At 35.5% G+C, this 18933-nt stretch overlaps 1 protein-coding gene across 3 annotated transcripts in view; it reads left to right on the forward strand.

The window, feature by feature from the left end:
- PCMTD1 (protein-L-isoaspartate (D-aspartate) O-methyltransferase domain containing 1) overlaps positions 1–16405 on the forward strand; it is a 40547-nt gene extending 24142 nt beyond the window's left edge. For all 3 annotated transcript variants that reach the window (XM_084222555.1, XM_084222556.1, XM_084222557.1), the window contains exons 4-6: positions 8928–9099; positions 10656–10779; positions 13744–16405. In XM_084222555.1, coding sequence (XP_084078681.1) covers positions 8928–9099; positions 10656–10779; positions 13744–14114 — 667 coding nt within the window. In that variant the 3' untranslated portion in view covers positions 14115–16405. The remainder of the gene's footprint in view (positions 1–8927; positions 9100–10655; positions 10780–13743) is intronic.
- Positions 16406–18933: the final 2528 nt, after the last annotated feature.

An 18933-nucleotide genomic window follows, 5' to 3' on the forward strand; every position in this document is an offset into this window, starting at 1 on the left:
TCTTGCCTAATAAAACAAGATGGAATATTTCTTTTATGCCATTTGTATGGGGGAATGTTCCAGTGCTGTGTGATAAGTTTAACTTGTTGTTTTTTTTTTTTTTTATTTCTGATAATAATGTTGTTGAAGTACAATCACAAGTTTACATTTCTATGATTCAGGTAAGGTACTTCACCAGAAACCCGACAGTATATAAAATTAGCATGTGCAGAAGGATTTGAGACTCAGCCTAAAGGGAGGGCTGTCTGCCTCTGATAGCTGGTCTTACCTCAGTTTTGGCCTCTGGAATTATTCATCAGAAGAAGAGTTCTCAGATAGCTGTTTCTCAAATAATTTCAGTAATTACTTGTATCTGTATCCATATCCCACCAATCTATAAAAACAGTTTTCCTCTAAATGGAGGTGGAGTTGTGCATTCTGAAAGATGAAATGCTGCCTTGATTAACTTGTTGATGTATGTTTGCCAGTAAAAGCAAAGGAGAAGTTCTTTCTTGAAAACATCTGAAAGTGTCATGATGGTTGAGGTACAAAGATTTTAGGTATAGACTAAAGAAAATTCTTTGTGTCTGAAATACATTTAAGGCTCTCTTTCATTCTTGAAGCCTTCAGAGAGTGCATGCCAATTAAGGGGAAAAGAATCATTCCTTAAGAAGGCTCTATCTAAAACACATATGTTCAAGTACCAGGCCCCGCTTCACCTGTTTATTGAAGGGGAATGTGTTGTCTTTTCTGCTCCCATTCAACTTCTAGACCTAGAATATCCAGCTTGGAGAGAGAGCCACAGGGCAAAGGCTAGGTTGCCCATCTTCTAGCACCCTATCAAAACCCAAACCTGGGTAAGGTGGTGAAGTGCCTGCTGTGAAAGAAAATCACCAACTCTTCTCAGGATCAAAAGAATCCACTTCAATGGTAAGTGACAAGAACCCTAGTACTAATTCTGGGATAACTGTTATGGGTGAAACTTCCTCCTGAATTCCTGTAGGAGATTGTGTTGGCATTAAAGAACATCTTCCAGTAGAATGTTTTTCTTCATTGAAATGTAAGGCTACTGGTAGGACTCTAAAGGCTCACTTTTTAAATTAAATTATATTTGAAAGGCGGTTCCTTGGTTTACCCACAAAGAAAAATAGAGCTCCTTCTTGCTGGTTAGCTGGCTAGTGATTGCAGTAAAAATCTAAGCAGGAAAAAGCAAACTGTCTCCAAAACTTACTGATGACTTTTTCAGTTTAAATCTTACTGATAACTTAAGTTCAGATTGTGTAAATAAGGCTTTTTTAGTGGTGAGTGAATTCTTGTTGAGATTTAAGCTAATCAGAGCAACACAGGCAGTGGGATTCTTTGATGCCAGAGGTTATGTTAAACAAAAAGGGAAGGAAAATAGGGGCTTGAAACACAGTCATTTTATTTATTTAGAGGTATGAGGGAAATACTACTACTTGTTCTTTATCTTGTAAACCAGAAGGCTCCAAAGACAATTGAGTCTGCTTTTACCTGGGAAGGACCTAAACCTACATTTTCCAAGTATTTGATAGTAGCAAAAATAGATATTCTTGCCCTGACTACAAGTGAAATACCTTTAAAAAATAAATCCCATAGTAGACACTGCCCTTGGAAATCTCTTATGTCTACAAGTTTTGATAGTACTTAAATTTTTTCTTACATTAAAACAAGTCATGACAATACTCTACGCATTTTTGGTATATGGCTCCTATAAAAGCTGTTGTTTCACAGAAATCCACAGTAGAAAATATGAATTTTTCAACCTATAAAATAATTTTCTGCTTCAGTAAAAATAGAAAATACTTTTCTGGTTTTTCTTATCAGGCAAATCTGTCTCTGGACTTTTTCCATGGGTATCATAGAGCCTTTACAATAAACTGAACTGACAAATTTTTTCTTGCTTCCCTATGCCCGTTCACTTCTCCTAATATTCTCTGTGGAATTGCTGAAAAGTATTCCTTCAGTATTACTTTTCATTTTACTACTAAATTTTAGATATAATATAATGAAGTTATATTATTAAGGTTAAATTTTGTAAATCTGTGTTGAAGGAAGAGTGTCATGAGTCATAAGTACTTTTAAGAACTTTGACTTTAAGAAGTTTGACTATTTCTTCAGAAGTAATTGAATAATGTGCTTTGGTCCACTCAATGAAACTGATGATAGTAGCAGAAATAATGAACAAGATAGTTAAGAAGCAGGACAGTTTTATTCAGAGATGGAAAACTGACGAGTATAAGTGAGGTAGAGATACAGATTTCCCACCATCCCTATAGCATTGCCTGGAAGCTGAAATAATATCCCGACAAAAATATTTAATAGAAATTTTGCCTGCATCACTTTTGGCTATTACTGTAATGCTGATTAAAATTACTGTTGTGATTGGATGTAAGGGACTTAAAATGAAGTCTACAATGAGAGGTTTTCAAAGATTTAATATTTTAATTTGTTTGTTTTCTAGTATTTCTAGTATACATGCAAAAGATATCAACAGTACTAGTGGGTGAAAGGTGTGTAATGTTTCAGCAAAACATGCTAGAAATACATGAATGTGAATTTATACAGGAACCAAAGACTAGTTCAGAGAGCTTGGAAAAATATTTAAATAAGATAGAATGAGCAGTGGAGAAAAAGCTTGAGAAAAGGTGGAAAGAGCTTTCCATCTTGGCCTGATTCTGCCACACTTCATAGGAGAAGAATTAACATATTGTAAAAATTGTTTACCTTTATATCTGACTACTGTTAGCTATAAAGCACTTTCACAGTCAAGTGAAATGAGAGAGACTAATAGAAATCAAAAAGTATTTCAATAATCTGTTGAATGTTCTTGTGGCATGTTATATCACATAAAGCCATATGACTATTCATCTGTTGTTTTCAAAGAAGAAAAGTTTTGAAACCTGAAAAATTTACTAAATTATCTGAAAACTTCTTTAAAGTTTCTTTCAGTGAATCCATCAGTGTTTAAACATTAGGTTCTAGGAATGCTTGGAGTAAGATAACTGATTTAGGAATGTTGTTTGATATAAAGGAGGCTCTGAGATTGTATTCTTGATGCAACTGCACAAAGCAGCCACACCTTTCTAGGTTAAATGATGTGTAGCTTTTCATTTTTGTTCTTTAAGTCAGCACAGGAACTCACTTTGCAACTGCCATAGCTTTATACATCAGTTTTTGGGTTTGTTTCTCTTCACCAACAAATGTGCCAGAACTGGTGGAGATTTTGTTTCCTTCTTTCTACACTTCCCATTTTTGGAAAGTATCGTCAGCAGTATATTGGAACTAGGATGAAAGTGTATTAGTACATGGGACAAAAGTGTTACTTCCTCATCACAGTAAGGAAAATTGTTTAATGTTTTATCACATATTTTCTGACTCTATGCATTTTGCAGATTCATTTCAATGTCTGGTTATTAATGTGTTTGATGGTTTAAGGGTAGTTTGATATAAAGCTAATTCCATGAGTTCTTATGCTGGATTGTCTATTCTGTTTTGAAATATTTATTAAGATATGTTGTTTTGGGTTTTTTTTTCCCACAAAGACTTGTGTGAAATTCTTTCTTCTAATGTAGTGTCACGGTAGTTCACATGACAAATGTTAACAATTTGCCAACCTTTTCTTATACATTATTAAAGTTGAATGGTAGTCCTTTGTGCCCTAAATTTAAATAAATTTAAATAAATTTCACATTGGAAGGGAATTACTTAAAGCAGATTGATGGTACTGAATATGAGTTCAGGCTTTTTAGAGCTTTGAGTTGACCAGCTAAAGGAAATGTGTATGGATGGCAAAAAAGCATACTAAATTCATGCTGACATGGATTTTCTTTCTATAGGAGCTATAAACAGTAAGCTGAGAGATATGAGTGCAGTTAGTAATTATGGGGATAGACAGAAGTCTACTATGAGATGATATTTGATGTGAATGTAGTAGTTGGGAGGTGTAAAATGTAGATGGAGTGGTGCTAGTTTGAGGAACTTAATAATTGTTTTTGTAGAAAAAATAGTTATATGTGGTTCCCCCATATTGCTTTTTTAAAATCTCACTATATATTTTACTGTTTCCTTCAGATCCAAATCTGTGGATGCTGATAGGTTTGGGGTTTTTTTTCCTTCAAATTACTTGATTTTTTTTTCCAATGTTATTGACCTCGTTCTTTAAAAAAAAAAAAAATCAAGTATGTTTACCACTTAAAACAACAAAAAATGAAACAATCCATGCCTCCTTGCACCCTAGTTTCATCTGTATAAGACATCAGCATAACTTCCTGCATTCATGGAGGTTGTATAGGTAGAAGACCTTGGCCCAAGAAGTGTCCTGTACATATTCAGAGCTGGAAGTAATTAAGGATAGGGTTCATGGGTGGGTGTCATACTAGGACCAACCAGTGAATCCCCTTGTAAAAAGTCCCAGCTACTATGGTAGGTTAGCGTTACACTCTCCAGCTTCATTATTTTGTATTTTGCTGTGACACACATACTAGATTGGTGGATATGGATACAAGAGCAACAAACTTAACCTTAGATCTTTGCTGTAAATGTTTTAAATGGTTGTTTATCTTATTGCAATAGTAATACTTTGCTGTGTTGCTAGCTATAGGGAATCTAACCTAAAAACATGGGCAGTTACAATCTATTACTTGATAATTTCCTTAAGTTTCTTCAGCAAAGGCAAAAACTCACTTTAAATTCTACAGGCTTGCTTTTCTTTTTCTTAATTTAGCTGGAAGAAAAGTACCTTTGCCTTGAACTTGAAATGCCCATTCCATGCAAAAGTCTTACATGCTTGAAACTGCTTGGTTATCTTGGGCCATTGCTACATGTGATATGTGTGTGCTTAAATTTATTCTGTGGCAAGTGTTTGTTTAAATAGAGATTTTCTGTTGCCGTGTTATCTGTAATGGGAACTCTTAATTTCTGTTTTTTTGGCTGTTGGTTCTCTTGCAATCAAGATAGCAGATTCCACTGAAGAACCTGAAGTAACTAAACTTCTCCAGATAGTTCCAGCACTTTTTTTCCCTTCTTTTTGTTGTCTGGTGTATGAAATAGTTTTTTTTCTTGTTACTAATATAATCTCTGTAAAGCCGCCCTGGTCACATGGTAGAGGTAAACAAACATTAAAGAACATTTGGCAATTTTTAGTTGCCTTTCAGCTTGGAAATAAACATAATATTTAAGTGAAATACTAGCTCTTCTTGATAGTTATAGTACATGTTTGTCAATACTGCACGTTGAAGCAATAAACAATTTTATTTTCATCAATATTAATAAAGCATAGCTCCATGTTACACGGAATGAAGTGTAATATCTGGTCTGTTTTGATACCCCAGATGCGATAGGAATAAACTAAACTTTTTGGATGTAGCGACAATTAGTACTAAAACAATTGGCGTTTGATTGTTATAAAATGGAACTTGACCTAATATGGTTGATACTACTTTCCCACTGTAAGACTAACATGCTTGTGATGTGCCTGGTAGGTTTCTAAATACCAAATACTTCCTTGTATTTGTAGAACCTTTATATTTAAGTTTTAAATAATTTCCTCATCAATTGATGGGGTCTTATATACCTGAATAAAACCAACTTAAATTTTACTTTTTTTTAAAAATTATGTAGGCAACTTAGCAGAAAGAATTTTCAAATTCCTACTTCAGTTTGTGTTCAAAGGTCATGTCTTGTTACTGGGTTGGAAATACAAGAAAACGGTACATATCTTTATCAGCTCTTTCTGATGCAGAGGTGTATGTGTAATCAAAATCATCTTAAGATTCAGGGATCTGGGAAAGTGTCTTGCTGCATCACTAGAGAGTTCTGTGTTTCATGGGAGTGTGGAGGGGCAAGATTCACTGTTCTACAACTCAACTAGTCCATGAAAAGTCCGTGGTGCTCTACTAAGCAGGAAAGCTGTATGCTTTTCTTGTATTTCTGGTATATCTCGTATGAGTCACTGTTCATACCCTAACACATGAAACAGTTATTTCTGAATAATTTTGTGAGAAGCACAAATGAAGAGGGATTGGCTTTTGAACAGGCATGGTGCTGTTACCAGAGACAGTTTATCACCTTTTCCTCCCATTCCTTCTACTACCTACTTTTACCTTTCTGATAACAGGGAATTACATGTGGCAGTTTGTGAACTAGCAGCAGACCAGCAGCTAGCACACCAATTCAGGCCAGCTGGGGGTGAGCATTGCCCAGCCAGGTGAGCTGATTAGATCTCATTTTTCATCGGACACGGATTAAAGAGGTGTCTTCAGAAATTACATGTAACCTAGTCCCTGAAGTGTTTACTGTTGCTGCAAGAAATGAGTCTGTCAGGAAGACCACCTGTTGACAGACTGGGTTTAAACTAACTGAAAAACTATATGGAGGAAGAAGGTTTTTTTTTTTTTTTTAAATAAATGGAATAACAAATGAGCAGCTGCTGTGGTCCTGAGCTTTGTGTCTTCCCAAAACTCTGCTACTAGTGTGGAGAGAGCACAGTCCAGACAATCTGAAGTGCCTATAGACAGAGTTGGTCTCTAGTGCTTAACCCATCTTACTCTTACAAGTGTATTAAGTTGCTTTTGTGTCTTGAATTGGACTTTGCCCTTCTGATTACAAGCTGCGGAGCTAAATGACAAATTATCTTCAGCTTTCAGTAGTAAAGACTAGCTTTTTTTAATAGTAAGGACTACTGTGGATTTTTGTCCTCAGCTCATGTATATTTTGTGTCTGGGGAATGTTTCAAGGGGTTTTCTTGTGTCTTGTATCCCTTGGATAGTTTGGTGTTCCTCCTTGTTTGAAGAGGGTGTGATAAGTGTATTCATGAGCTTTTAGGGTGGTTTCTAGTAGAGGAAACAGGATTATCTGGTAATAAATTTGGTAGGTTTTAAAGGAGCAGTCTGAGAAGGTAAGAAGTTGTGAAAGTCGTGGAGGTGGGCAGGCAGGGAGGCCATCTTCATTTTTCTAAAACTAACCAAGGACTGTGCCAAGATTTAAAACTGCCTTTTGGAAAAGTACCATATTTATTCTCTCCCTGCCCCCTCCCCCTTCCTTTAATGTTTAAGCCCACAAAAGTACTTTGCTCAAACTTTCAAATTAAATTGATATGTTAATGCTTGATTTAAAGTGTAGGCAATCTGAAATGAAAACTATAGCATAAACTGCCTGTTTGACCTGTATGTGGAATGTAGAAAATGTAGGAAGGAACATGATAGCCCAAGTGCTTACAGAATGAGATTTGCTTCTTCAGCAGATGGATCAGTGTCTTGGGTTTAATTTTCTGCCTTGTCTAATGTATTTCTAGATCTTTCTGTGTTAATCTGGAATTATTTCAGCCATGGTTCTGGCTGGTCTAGCTTCACCTTCTGGGTTTGTGCAACAAGGCAGTTTATCCCTGCTCCATTTCCATCTGCCTTTTTTGTCTTCAATTGGCCAGTGTTGTTTGTAGCTTTCATTTGGGTTTTTTTTTTTCCCCTCCTTATGGGTTTCGAAGAGAAAACATGGACTGTTGACCACAAGAAATGCATGAGAGAGAATTGTAATTGTAAAAAGATTCTAGGGTCGGTCTGGACTAGTCAAAGAAAGAAGCATTGGAGTATTTTCAAGATGATGCATCCCATCTTGGAGAGAAAAAATATACTTCCTGCAAAAATTTCAATTTCTTGATTTGTTAATGGTAGCGCTCTAGATCAGAAAGTCAGCCAAGCCTTACAGGCTTCATCTCTAAGCAGTGAAAGCTGCCAACTTTACTGTAACTGAAAAAATATTGATTTGAATGTTGTCAGGTATTGTACTGGGATTTGCTAATGCTTGCCGAGCAAGAAGAAAAATTATTTTCCATTGACAATCAGCCATAAAGTTCATAAAATGGCTACATGTATTTGAAGTCACTAGAAAAATTCATTCCTTCTGGATGCTGTTTGAGATGCACTGGACTTTAATACTGCCAGATGAAGTTTATGAACTTTTTCATGAAACAACAAGGGTGTTAGGTTTTATGTAATATTTTTTTCAAAGAAAACCATAAATCCTTTCTATGAGCTACTTTGTAGCCTCTCCTCTTATATATAAAGTGCTTGGGGAAGATGTACAGTTATTCGCTCAATGAATTTTTTTACAAAATGGTAGATTTTATTATGGTGTTAACAGCTAAAGCAGTAACATGCTTCAGAGATTTAAAAAATGTCAGAAAATAGGAGTGTTGTGGCGAATATATGCAGCTTTAGCCATAAAGTACTGCCCTGTACATTTTTCCTTTGGTATTTTATGCAGTGACAGCAAACATCTACAGTCCTTTCAACTTGTGTTATAAACTTTAGCCTACTAAAATGCAGTTGTATTACTTCCATTTACTGAAGAAAATGAGATGCTTCTGCGATAAAGAGTGTTTTATTTTTTTCTTTGTGTGTGGTCAAAAAAAGTCAGACTTTTCCATTGAATTACTTTTTGGGGAAAAGTGGATTGGGCTCAAGATGGAAAATTGGGAGGTGGAGGGACAAGAGCCTTTAAATAGACCCTAACTGATAGAAAATGGAGGGGAGCTAGGAAATGAAACTTTTCAATGTTTATTCAACAGCTTGGATATTGCTCATTGTTGATAAACATACTGTTTTAGTAGCAGTTGTACCATATAGCCTAGTATTTCTTCGGTTGAATCTACTTGCTTGTAGTTAGGAAGGTGATGTTTCGAAGCTTTCTCTGTTTTGCATAATACATAATCGTAACTGCAAGAGTTTTTCTTCAGTGGTCCCTGAGGTGGCAGAAAAAAAGAAAAAACAGATTACTTTCAATGTCTTAATACAAACTTTTAAATTATGTATGCTAATCATTCTTCATGATATAAGGGAAGAGACAAAATATATTTTTCTGTCTTTATCTGGACTGGCTTTCCTTAAAAATCCTAATTTGAAATGTGTCCCCTTTTTTTTTCTTCCCTTTAGATTTGAGTTCTGTGAACCTGCCTTTGTGGTTGGTAATTGTTTGGAAATAGCCTCAGACAGTCATCAGTATGACCGGATTTACTGTGGAGCTGGAGTCCAGAAAGACCATGAAAACTACATGAAAATTTTATTGAAAGTTGGAGGCATTTTAGTAATGCCTATAGAAGATCAGGTGACTTTAGTGACAATTTCCCCTTTTTATCTTCCAGTATGAGAAATATGTAATTTAAAGAATGCTTTTGAATATTTATTTGACTAAGTTAACATTCAGCAAATAATACCTTGATTCAATGTATTGTTGCAGTTTAGCAGATACTAATCTTTTTAATAAAGTCTTGAACTTCTTTCCCTTAAATTTGTAGGAAAGCATCAATATCCTGCTTTTAACAGTCTGATTCATGCTATTACCTGTGCATTATACCAGAACTGCTTTGAAATCTCCCTGCCACACAGACATTTTCAGTCAGTACTTCAAAACAAAGAAACCACCTCTAAACCAAGAGAATTGATTTCAGAGAATACAAAATAGCTATGACTAGTGAGACATTGCAAGAGGAGTTAAAAAAACAAAGGAAAAATATGTTTGTATTCACAGCAGTTTTCAGTGTTGCTCTTCCATGTTAGATGTAATGCTTTTCAGACAGGGGCATATTATTTTAATAAGACTTCACACTTTTATCACATTTCATTCTTAGACCTCAAAAGGCTTCTCAATGGTAAGTATTATTCTCCCTGTTTTACTAATAAGGAAATTGAAAAAGGCACATCATGTGACTTAAGTTATGTCCTCCTAAATACAGACAATTACTAAAATGCTTGTTGATAAGCATGTTAGTTACTTTACTTTCAAAAAAAGAATTCTCACGTTATTGATCTGCTTTCTTAAAATACCAAAGGAATTTAAGTATGCATGATTCTGTTCTATAAATAATTCCATCATTTATTCAACAAGGATACTGTCAGTTGAAATTGATAGAATTCAACTACTTTTAGTAGTCACAAATTAAGAGAGAAATTAAAACTGTGACTATTTTTACCTTATATACAAATGGATAGGGGCTTAGAGCATATAAAGTAGGAGGAGCAGCTACAAGATCTGAGATAATCTAGCTTGTGGGAAGACGCCAAGGAAATGTTGCATTCCTGTTGTCTTCCTGAAGGGGTGGAGAATTTACCTGGTAGACAGGAGTCCAGTTCTTCTCACAGGTACACAAGCGTAATGAAAGAGCATTACAAATTGGCAGTGAGGGAGCTTTCTGCCTGCAAATAAGACAGTTTTTCATAGTAAGAATGGTGGAACACTACAGCAGGTTACCTAGACAGGTGGGAATCGGAGTCCTAGATCTTTTTTCACTTAATCGGAAAAGCTTCTGATTTAACTTTGAAATTGGCCCTGCTCAAGGAGGAGAGTAGGACTCCAGAGGTTGCTTCCAACCTGAAGTATTCTTTGATCTTTTGGAAAAATGAGAAAAAATAAAACTTACCTTAGTTTTTACCTTAGGGCCTTAGTTTTCCAGCTGCATCTCTTCCCATTACAAAAGAGCCTTATTTAGTACTCTGGTGACCAGGTGATACTTCACGGATTATCAAAGTCCTTTTTGTTCATAAAACAGCCTTAATTCATTAGTTTTGAAGCAAAACAAAATAGCAGTGTGTTTGAAACCAATCTGAATAGTATTGACTATGACAAAATTGTAACCACTGACTTATTTTGGTTTTGTTTTGCAGCTAACACAGATCTTGAGAACAGGACAGAACACATGGGAAAGTAAGAATATCCTTGCTGTTTCGTTTGCTCCACTAGTGCAACCAAACAGAAATGACAACGGCAAACATGACACTGTAGGACTGCGTAAGTTTGTGCTACATCTCTTTGGCTTGCAGGGATGTTACAGTGCCTGATGTTGGAGGTCTGGAAACTGAGAGCCTGTGCTGTAGAAACATTCCATTTACCAAAGCAATTGCTCACTGATAGGGTTTTGTGCTCCTGGTGTGTGGTCTGTGTGGCTTCACAGTTAATATTCTGATTTTAAGTTAATTTAAGTGATAAAATGCTTCCAGCTTATTTTCCAGCCACCTTTTCCTTTTAAGTTCAGCTTCTCTATTACAGTGGTATAGATAAAATAGCCAGCTAATATTAACATCCTTCACAGTGCTAACTTTCTTGTGGTCTACCAGAGAAATTTTTTTTTTCTGTTCCCCCTGAAATGGAAGGAAGAGGTCTAAACTGGGGCTGTGGTATGATAGGATATTACTAAGCCCAAGTGTGATTTATGTCTGTGTGCAGTGGATGTAGTCATACCTAGCTGTTTGTTATTAGTCACCAGGATTGGCTTTCTAGCTACAATGCTTTAAACAGAGGTACTAAAGATATTTAGAAAGTCTTTGGAAGTACACCTCTTGCCAAAGATAGGATGATAACAGGAAAGGAGAAAAAGCTGACAAAGAAAAGTGTAGAGTTGAAATTTTCTGTCAGACTTGTCAGGGCTAGGAGTAGAACACAGAGCTATGGTAGCATGTGGGAAATTCAATAAACCCAACAAAGAGCCCCAAAGATAACATGTTTTAACTATGAAACAGATATAAGCCCTTCAGGAGTCCGGGATGTCGTATCAGCTTGAATTGCCTGTAACTGCTGATCTGGGTATTAATTTTGAGTGTGAGCTTGCTAAGATAGGTACTTTTAATTTTTTTATGCAAAGTATAAAGATCACTTTCTTTATGTAATCTATTCCTATGCATACATAATTAATTTTTGTTGTTTTAATTCTTGGTTTGAGCCCTCAGAAGTAATTTCCTGAAATTAATTTACTAATTCAGGATTATTTTTTCCTCTGTTCCATCCATAATGCATAGGTTGTATTATATCTAACAATGAAATACAGAGGTGGCTAGTCTAACTTTGCAATGATTTTATACAGTCTAATTCCCTGGAACAAAAGAGGATTTTCTATCAACGTTCCTAAATTTTCAGAATGAGAAGTGCAGACCATGGACAGTCAGAGCTGAATGGTAGTACAAGAAAGGTGTTTCCTGTGGTATAATGAAGTTTCAGTGAGTAGAGGAAAAAATAACTGAATGTGTTATTGTTCACATTTAGAAGAAGAAAGAATTAGAGGCTTGAAGTTGCAGTGTAAAATGCGATTAGTGAGATAGGCTTCTTTCCACTGCTCAGGCGGATCTGGTTTTATTTTAAAAGTTAAAGTGTTCTTGTGGGTGTGTTGGGTGTACATGGAAGGGGCGGGGGGTATAAAAAGGAGTGTTTTATTTTATTTATCTTAAAAGTTCAAAGTAGTCAACATGCTTCTTCTGTAAACTTTAGCCAGAGTTTGTAGATGCCATTGCTAAGGAAACATAGAGTCTGTGCCATACTTTGGACGACCCTTAAATGCATTCTGACACATGTGTAGTGTTACATAAATAGACTAAAATAACTCACATATGTAAAATATGTGTCAGCCATGCCCAAAGTAGAGTCTTTTTTTTTGTAGAAAACTACAGAGGTGGTGTTAAAAAGTTGATTTTGCCAATGTAGTTACAGGTTAGAATGCAGTTCACTGGTAGTAGACAAATGGAAATACATGGACAGTAAATATTTTAAATTTTGCATTCTTTTCTTCTCATTAAAAAATGTTTGCATTTGTTGTAATTGGCATACAATCTGCAATCATGGTTTGTTTCACCTAAACTTATAAACATGTTCTGAATGGTTAGGTAGGGTTTTGTTCTTGAATTTTGAGCTGATGTTATACTAAAGAAATGGGAGGGGTTTTTTTTTCTCCTCCCCCCTCTCTTTGTCATGACCTGAAATCAGTATTGTCCTTTAATATCCTTTCTGTGTCAGATAAATTAATTAGTCTGCAACTGAAGTCGTTGTATGTAACAATAGAGCTTCTTTAAACTGCATCTGTAGCTTTTATAGCTGAATGCATTTTCTGGAAGTGTAATTTTTAAAATTACTTCTTCAGTGACTGCTTCCTTGCTGTTGTCCCTGTTAATTTTATGGTATTCTGTACAGGAAGGAAGTGACAAGTAAGAAAGTTGAACAAGCTTCAGCTGGTGAGCTATTTTGGTTCAGTTTTCCCTGGAATTAGCCATCCATAGCTCATCTAGGGCAGGTGTCTAGCAGCCAAGCAATATTTTGTCATCACCGGGCTGTCATTGGAAAACAAAGTTTTGCTTTTTTTTTTTTTCCTTGTTGGTTTGGGTTTTTCGCCCTTTAGGACTTGAGTAATTTGATTCTTCTTCTTCTGCGAAGATACACGTGGCTTATCTGGTTGTCAACTGTGAATTAGATATGTCCCTCCCTCATCAGTTAGATTCACTAGGAAGTGAGCAGAAGGAGGAGGCAGAAGGCACTTGTCTAAACAAATGTGGCACAAGGGTAGAAATTGTTTTCCCACAACAGGATCTTAACAGTAGTAGCAGTAGATGCCAAGACATGCCAGGTGCTAAAAAGTGACAGTACTTGTTGTATAATTTTTTAAATTTAATTTTTTAAATTTTTTTAATTTATTTTATAATTTTAAAATTTATTTTAAATTTATTTTGTTGTATAATTTTTTAAATTATTTTAGTGATCTGTTCATGCTTACTACTTCTCTTGCACATCTGTTAAAAGACCTTTTGTTTCCTGGACTGTGCCACAGGGTCAAGGTGATGCTATCTAACTTTGTATCATTTGCATACCGTATCACTTACTAAAATTTCAATTGAATTGTTTTTGAACATTAGTCTCACTGTCTTGCAACTAGTTTGGGGTTTCTTTGCTAGAGGGAAATTTCACTTAGTACAACTCACTTTTCTTTCATTTTAGCTCCATGTGCTGTTAGGAACCTCCAGGACCTAGCTCGGATATATATCAGACGCACTCTTAGAAACTTCATAAACGAGGAGATGAAAGCCAAGGGTATTGCTCAGAAGGCTCCTCCGAAACGCAAACGCAGGAGATGTCGTAGACGCAGGATTAACACCTATGTGTTTGTTGGTAATCAGCTCATTCCTCAGCCTCTAGATAGTGAAGAAGATGAGAGAATGGAAGATGATAACAAAGAGGAGGAGGATAAAGATCACAGTGAGGCCTTGAAGCCAGAAGAGCCTCCTCGAAATCTGTTGAGAGAGAAAATTATGAGTCTACCATTACCCGAATCTTTAAAAGCATACTTGACCTATTACAGAGAAAAATAACTTGTTTTAAGTAGAAATAATGCCTACTGATAGTTCCTTTATTCTTGAAAATGTAGCATTTATTAAGAAGTAGGTGGACAAATTATTATTAGTCTTTCATCAAGACTGAAGTACAGCGATAAATGGTAACTTGTCTCTATCTTGTCTTTGCTACAAGGAAGACTTGCATTCGACAGTAGAATCCCTTTTTAAAAGTCTATTTTTCTTTAAATTTTGAAAATGCTGTTTTAACTCTGATAGAAATATATATTCCATTATGCAGCACTAATCAATATTTTGCATGGTAAGTCTTTTTTTGATCCCTAACAGATTTGTATTGATAAAAGGATGAGTGAAATTTTATATATGCTAAATAATTGGTTAAATATGTGCATCTGACTTGATGAGCAATTTGTCTGTATTTATTACTATTAGGGAAACATTTTAAACATGCAGACACTTACCTTCTAATGTCCAAATCAGACCCTTTAAAAGTTTATTTTACTATGGCTTTGTTGCAATCATTATTACTATGTTGGTATAGAGTATTCCAACAACACAAGTGCAATAAATGTATACAGACACTGAATGAGCTGGCTTTAGTGAAATAGGAAAATACAAGTTCTGAAATGTCAGATGACCCTGCTACTTCTGCATTTATCTTTTGCCAAAAGATCTTGCGACAACTAACAGCTTCTCTCAGAGCCTTAACGAAACACCGTATTGAATAAGAAGCAAAGCAATGCTTACTTCAGCTCTGCTTATACTTAACTCCATTCTACACTGTCAGTATTTCTAACTAGAGGCAATTCCTCATTTGTGGGAAGTATAGGACGCTACATTTATTTCTAGAGCTCAGAGCATTGAGTCAAAAAGTTTGGTAATTCAAGATTGTAATTTAGATTTCAGTCATCTATATTTACTGCTTTTAAGTAGAGCTAGAATTTCAACAAAGTTTAGTTTGTATTGCTTATTGGGATAGCTATAATAGTAGAACTTAGAATTTGTTCAGCAAATGCACTTTAGTAAGTGAATTTTATACTTAACATGCATCTCCAAGAAGGTAGACTTGTGCCAGCCTATATTTTGTTTCTGAGCATGGCTCTTAGCACAAAAATATTTATAAAATCATATGCATCTTTTGGAAACCTAAGAGTAGCAGTGCAACTGTGGGGACCCACAATAGTGCTGATTTAAATCCTTCAGTGATTTTTTTTTTCCTCTTCTAGTTGTGAAGTTATTTGCAGTTCTCATTTTAAACTTTGCTTTTACCATCTTAATTTCTTAATTCTGTTGTAACATAACCATGAGGGTAAAAAGTTTATTAAGAACTTGGCATGTGATACATATTAAAAACCACAATCATAGGAAATGTATGCTTGTTAGACCCAATGAAAAACATTCCCATTGAAATATCCCCCATGATACGTTTTATAATACTGGTGACACTTCTTTTTGTGTAAAACAATGAACAAAATAATCACATATTTCTAAAGCAGTAAATGTTCCTATTCCAAATATTTATAACCAGCTAGTATTCATATGGTCTAGCAGTCCAATATTTACTTCAAAATACATTAGCATTTTGTTGCATCTGAGAAGGAAGGTCAGACACAGTCCTATGACACTGACTCTTATTGGTGCATTTCATGCTGTAGTCCCTGTTTTTAAGGTACATCATAGTAATGTTTAAATGGAATTTCATGAAGGCCTGTTGTACCAGCATGTGGAGTTACTTTCCGCAATATATTTACCGTATAAGTAAGCAAAAGTATTTGAAATAAATATTCTGACTTTATTTTAAAAGCAGGAAAACCTTATAAGAAATAGTTTTCCAAAATAATGATACTAATAAAGTAATTGTGATGCTTCAGCTATAAGAATTGAACATAATCTTGTTTTAAATGGGTTATTTTAGATGGAGGTTAAATAATCTGAAGTTTGAGATGTTTGTCTCCTTTCTTGGAATCTACATCTATGAGCTCAAGAATGAAATTACTAAATATTACTTAAGTACTTCAAGGACTTTATACAGGATGCTTTTTGAGAATAAATTTCTGCATTCTTTCATGCCTGTATACTTGGAAAAATGGACAGTGGATGACTTGTCATGAATCTTCAGTATGTAAGTTTTTTTTGGAGTCACTGAAAGAGAATGTTTCCTCTGTGTTTTATATGTGGATTTATTTTACACTCTTGAATTTATATTTACATAAATAAAAAGGTAGAAACGCAAAATTAATTAAAATTTAATTTCTGCCATCTCACTTGATGATGGGGACATTGTTGCAATAAAATGGTTTTTTGTGGTTTCTGCTTGCTTGAATTTCTGTGTTTCTGTGGAAATATATTCAGTTATTTGGAAATTCAGGTACAAGTTGTTTCATAATTAGGTCAGTAATCTCTTAATAAAGGCTATTCTTGAATTTCAGAAGTATATATTCTTGCTAAATTGTGAATTTTTGCAAAGGTTGAAAGATGAGATGTGATTAATGAAATGGGGAAAGCTATTTTGGTCCCAGCACTACTTTTGAAGTACTCATGTGGAGAATTTCCTCAGGAGAGCCCAGAAGCTAAACTTGAGCTATATACTGAACAACATTTCCATGTTTTGTGTTTTTTTTCCAAAATACTGAATTTTTTTTAATCCTCAACTGAGCAGCTATCTAGGTCAAAACAAACAAGGAAAACTTGGAGATAAGAGCTGCAAGGGTGGTGAGCAACCAGAGTCACATTTCCTATTGCAACTCCTTCTTGACGCAGCTTTATTTTATTGCAAGTTAGGGGAAAGATTCAAGGTAAGTCAGGTAGGCTGATGAGCAGCCTATAATTGTGATGACTGTAAGGAAGGATGTGATGAATTGGAACTTCAGGGGGGTTGATCTTCTTTGGTCTGGACAAGGATCCAAGACCAGTGCAGTCTTTTCAAAAGATGTGAATTTTTAATCCCCTGTCGTTCAGGAAAAACTGAGCAGCTGTCTCCCAAAAACTTGAAATGAGGAGTTTTCATTGCAGTGAGCCTAAACAGCTGTGCTTGGCTGAGCACTGTTGCTTTTTCAGGTGCAGGCAACTTAAGTCTGGAGGTTTTTTTGGTTTGTTGGTTGGTTTTTTTTTAATCCTGTATTCTTTTTCTCTAAAGTACTTTTTGAAATACATCTTTGCCTGCCAGTTTGAAAACAAATCGGGAATGTAATCAAATGTGCTATGTTCTGATTAAAGCTGTTTTAGCTCATTAAATGTTTATCCATATGTCCTCAAGAGTGTCGCCTTCCATCATTCATGTAATTGAGTAAAACTGAAGGCTTTGTGATTTACTAATCAATTATAAAAGATAAAGGAGTGATATTCTATGTTCTTCCTAGAGGTGTATATACTAAACTTCACTTTAATGAGCTGCTACTTATTTTGACAACACTTGAATCATGTATGAGGTGTTTTCCATAAACTTGTTCTGAGAAGGTCATTGGAGTGTAACTGGAACAGTGAGGCTTTAAAGGTGTGTGTTTTTTGTGATGTTTTAGTAAAACAACTTTAGTAAAATTGAGATGACTGGCTTGATCAGTGCCTATCTCTATTCTGTGGCTTCACAGTGTACTTGTCAACTTGTTGAATTACTCTGTTCAAGTAAAGCTGGCTTGTTTAGCCACAAGGCTTGTACCACGTTAATGGCCAGGATGGAAGCAAGAATCTAACTGATTTATCAGTGCTTATCAGCATGATGGTAAAATTTTCTTTCTAGTTTTCTGTCATCCTTTGTATTCTGTGGTGCTTTAAAGAGAATTATCGAGGGGCAGAGGGAGCTTGCACATCCTTTTTAAAGCCCTATCTTCTACTGCAAGCAAGGAATCTATGTAATATCTTGCAAGGATATTTTGCAAAATACTTGCATGCTAGAAAGAAGCAAAGACGCTGCATTGTTTTCTGTCACTTCATGCATTCATGAGTAGCCATGATTTTAGCATAAAGAGAAGATAGCAGAACTATAAGTATCAGTACACTCTAAATGCTGGTAGTTTTTGTTTTATAAGCATTTCATTTCCATTTTGGTAGTCTTTTTATCCTGGCTGAAAAATGATTCATTAGGGTTTCCTGCTGCTCTGCTGCTTCCATAGATGTGTTCCATGGATGATCTCTACAAACAAAAATGTTCCTTGCAGGCAAATATATATGAAGAGTTAAATTGCAGTTCTTGATAACACAGTAATGCAATTAAAACTGTAGCACATGCTCTTCATTTTTATTCCTCCTCTTGGAGTTATGCTCAGTTTCCCTTTGTTTCCCTTGAGTTTTAGATCCACAACTAGAGAAGGTAACACAGCATTCTGCACCTCTGCCATCAGTTGTGGGCAGAATATTTTGTTCACGTTGATGGTTCCTTCTTACCCTCCTGGGAACACCTTGGGGGTCATTTGTATGTTGGATAATGTGCTTTTTGCATCTTCATTCGTTGTTCTTCATCTCCAGCTTGTATTCAAGCTGGATATTCATTATCTGTTTGTGATAATCTGCATATGTTAGACACTGTATTTTCTTTCGAGTTTTGGGTCTGCATATTTTTAAAACCGACTGTTCTAGAGCTGTGCATAGCTCTAGAATCTCCAGTACCAAGGGTGGCTCACACCTTGATCCCCTTGCTGTTTCCTGTGTCTCCATTTTTCTGCTCTCAGCCCAGGGCTCCATTTACTGCACTACAGCATCATGTGAGAATGATAGTTTGGTTTTTGGTTGGTTTTTTGTTTGTTTTTTTTTTTACAGCAGTAGTGGTGTGTTACTCTTGCCTGTATAAAACTTGGCTTAGGCCACACAAGCATGAATGAGTGAGTGTATGCTTACCTATAGA

The sequence above is a fragment of the Fringilla coelebs genome, assembly GCF_963513975.1.
Source record: "Fringilla coelebs genome assembly, chromosome: 1".
In the NCBI taxonomy this organism is placed as follows: domain Eukaryota; kingdom Metazoa; phylum Chordata; class Aves; order Passeriformes; family Fringillidae; genus Fringilla; species Fringilla coelebs.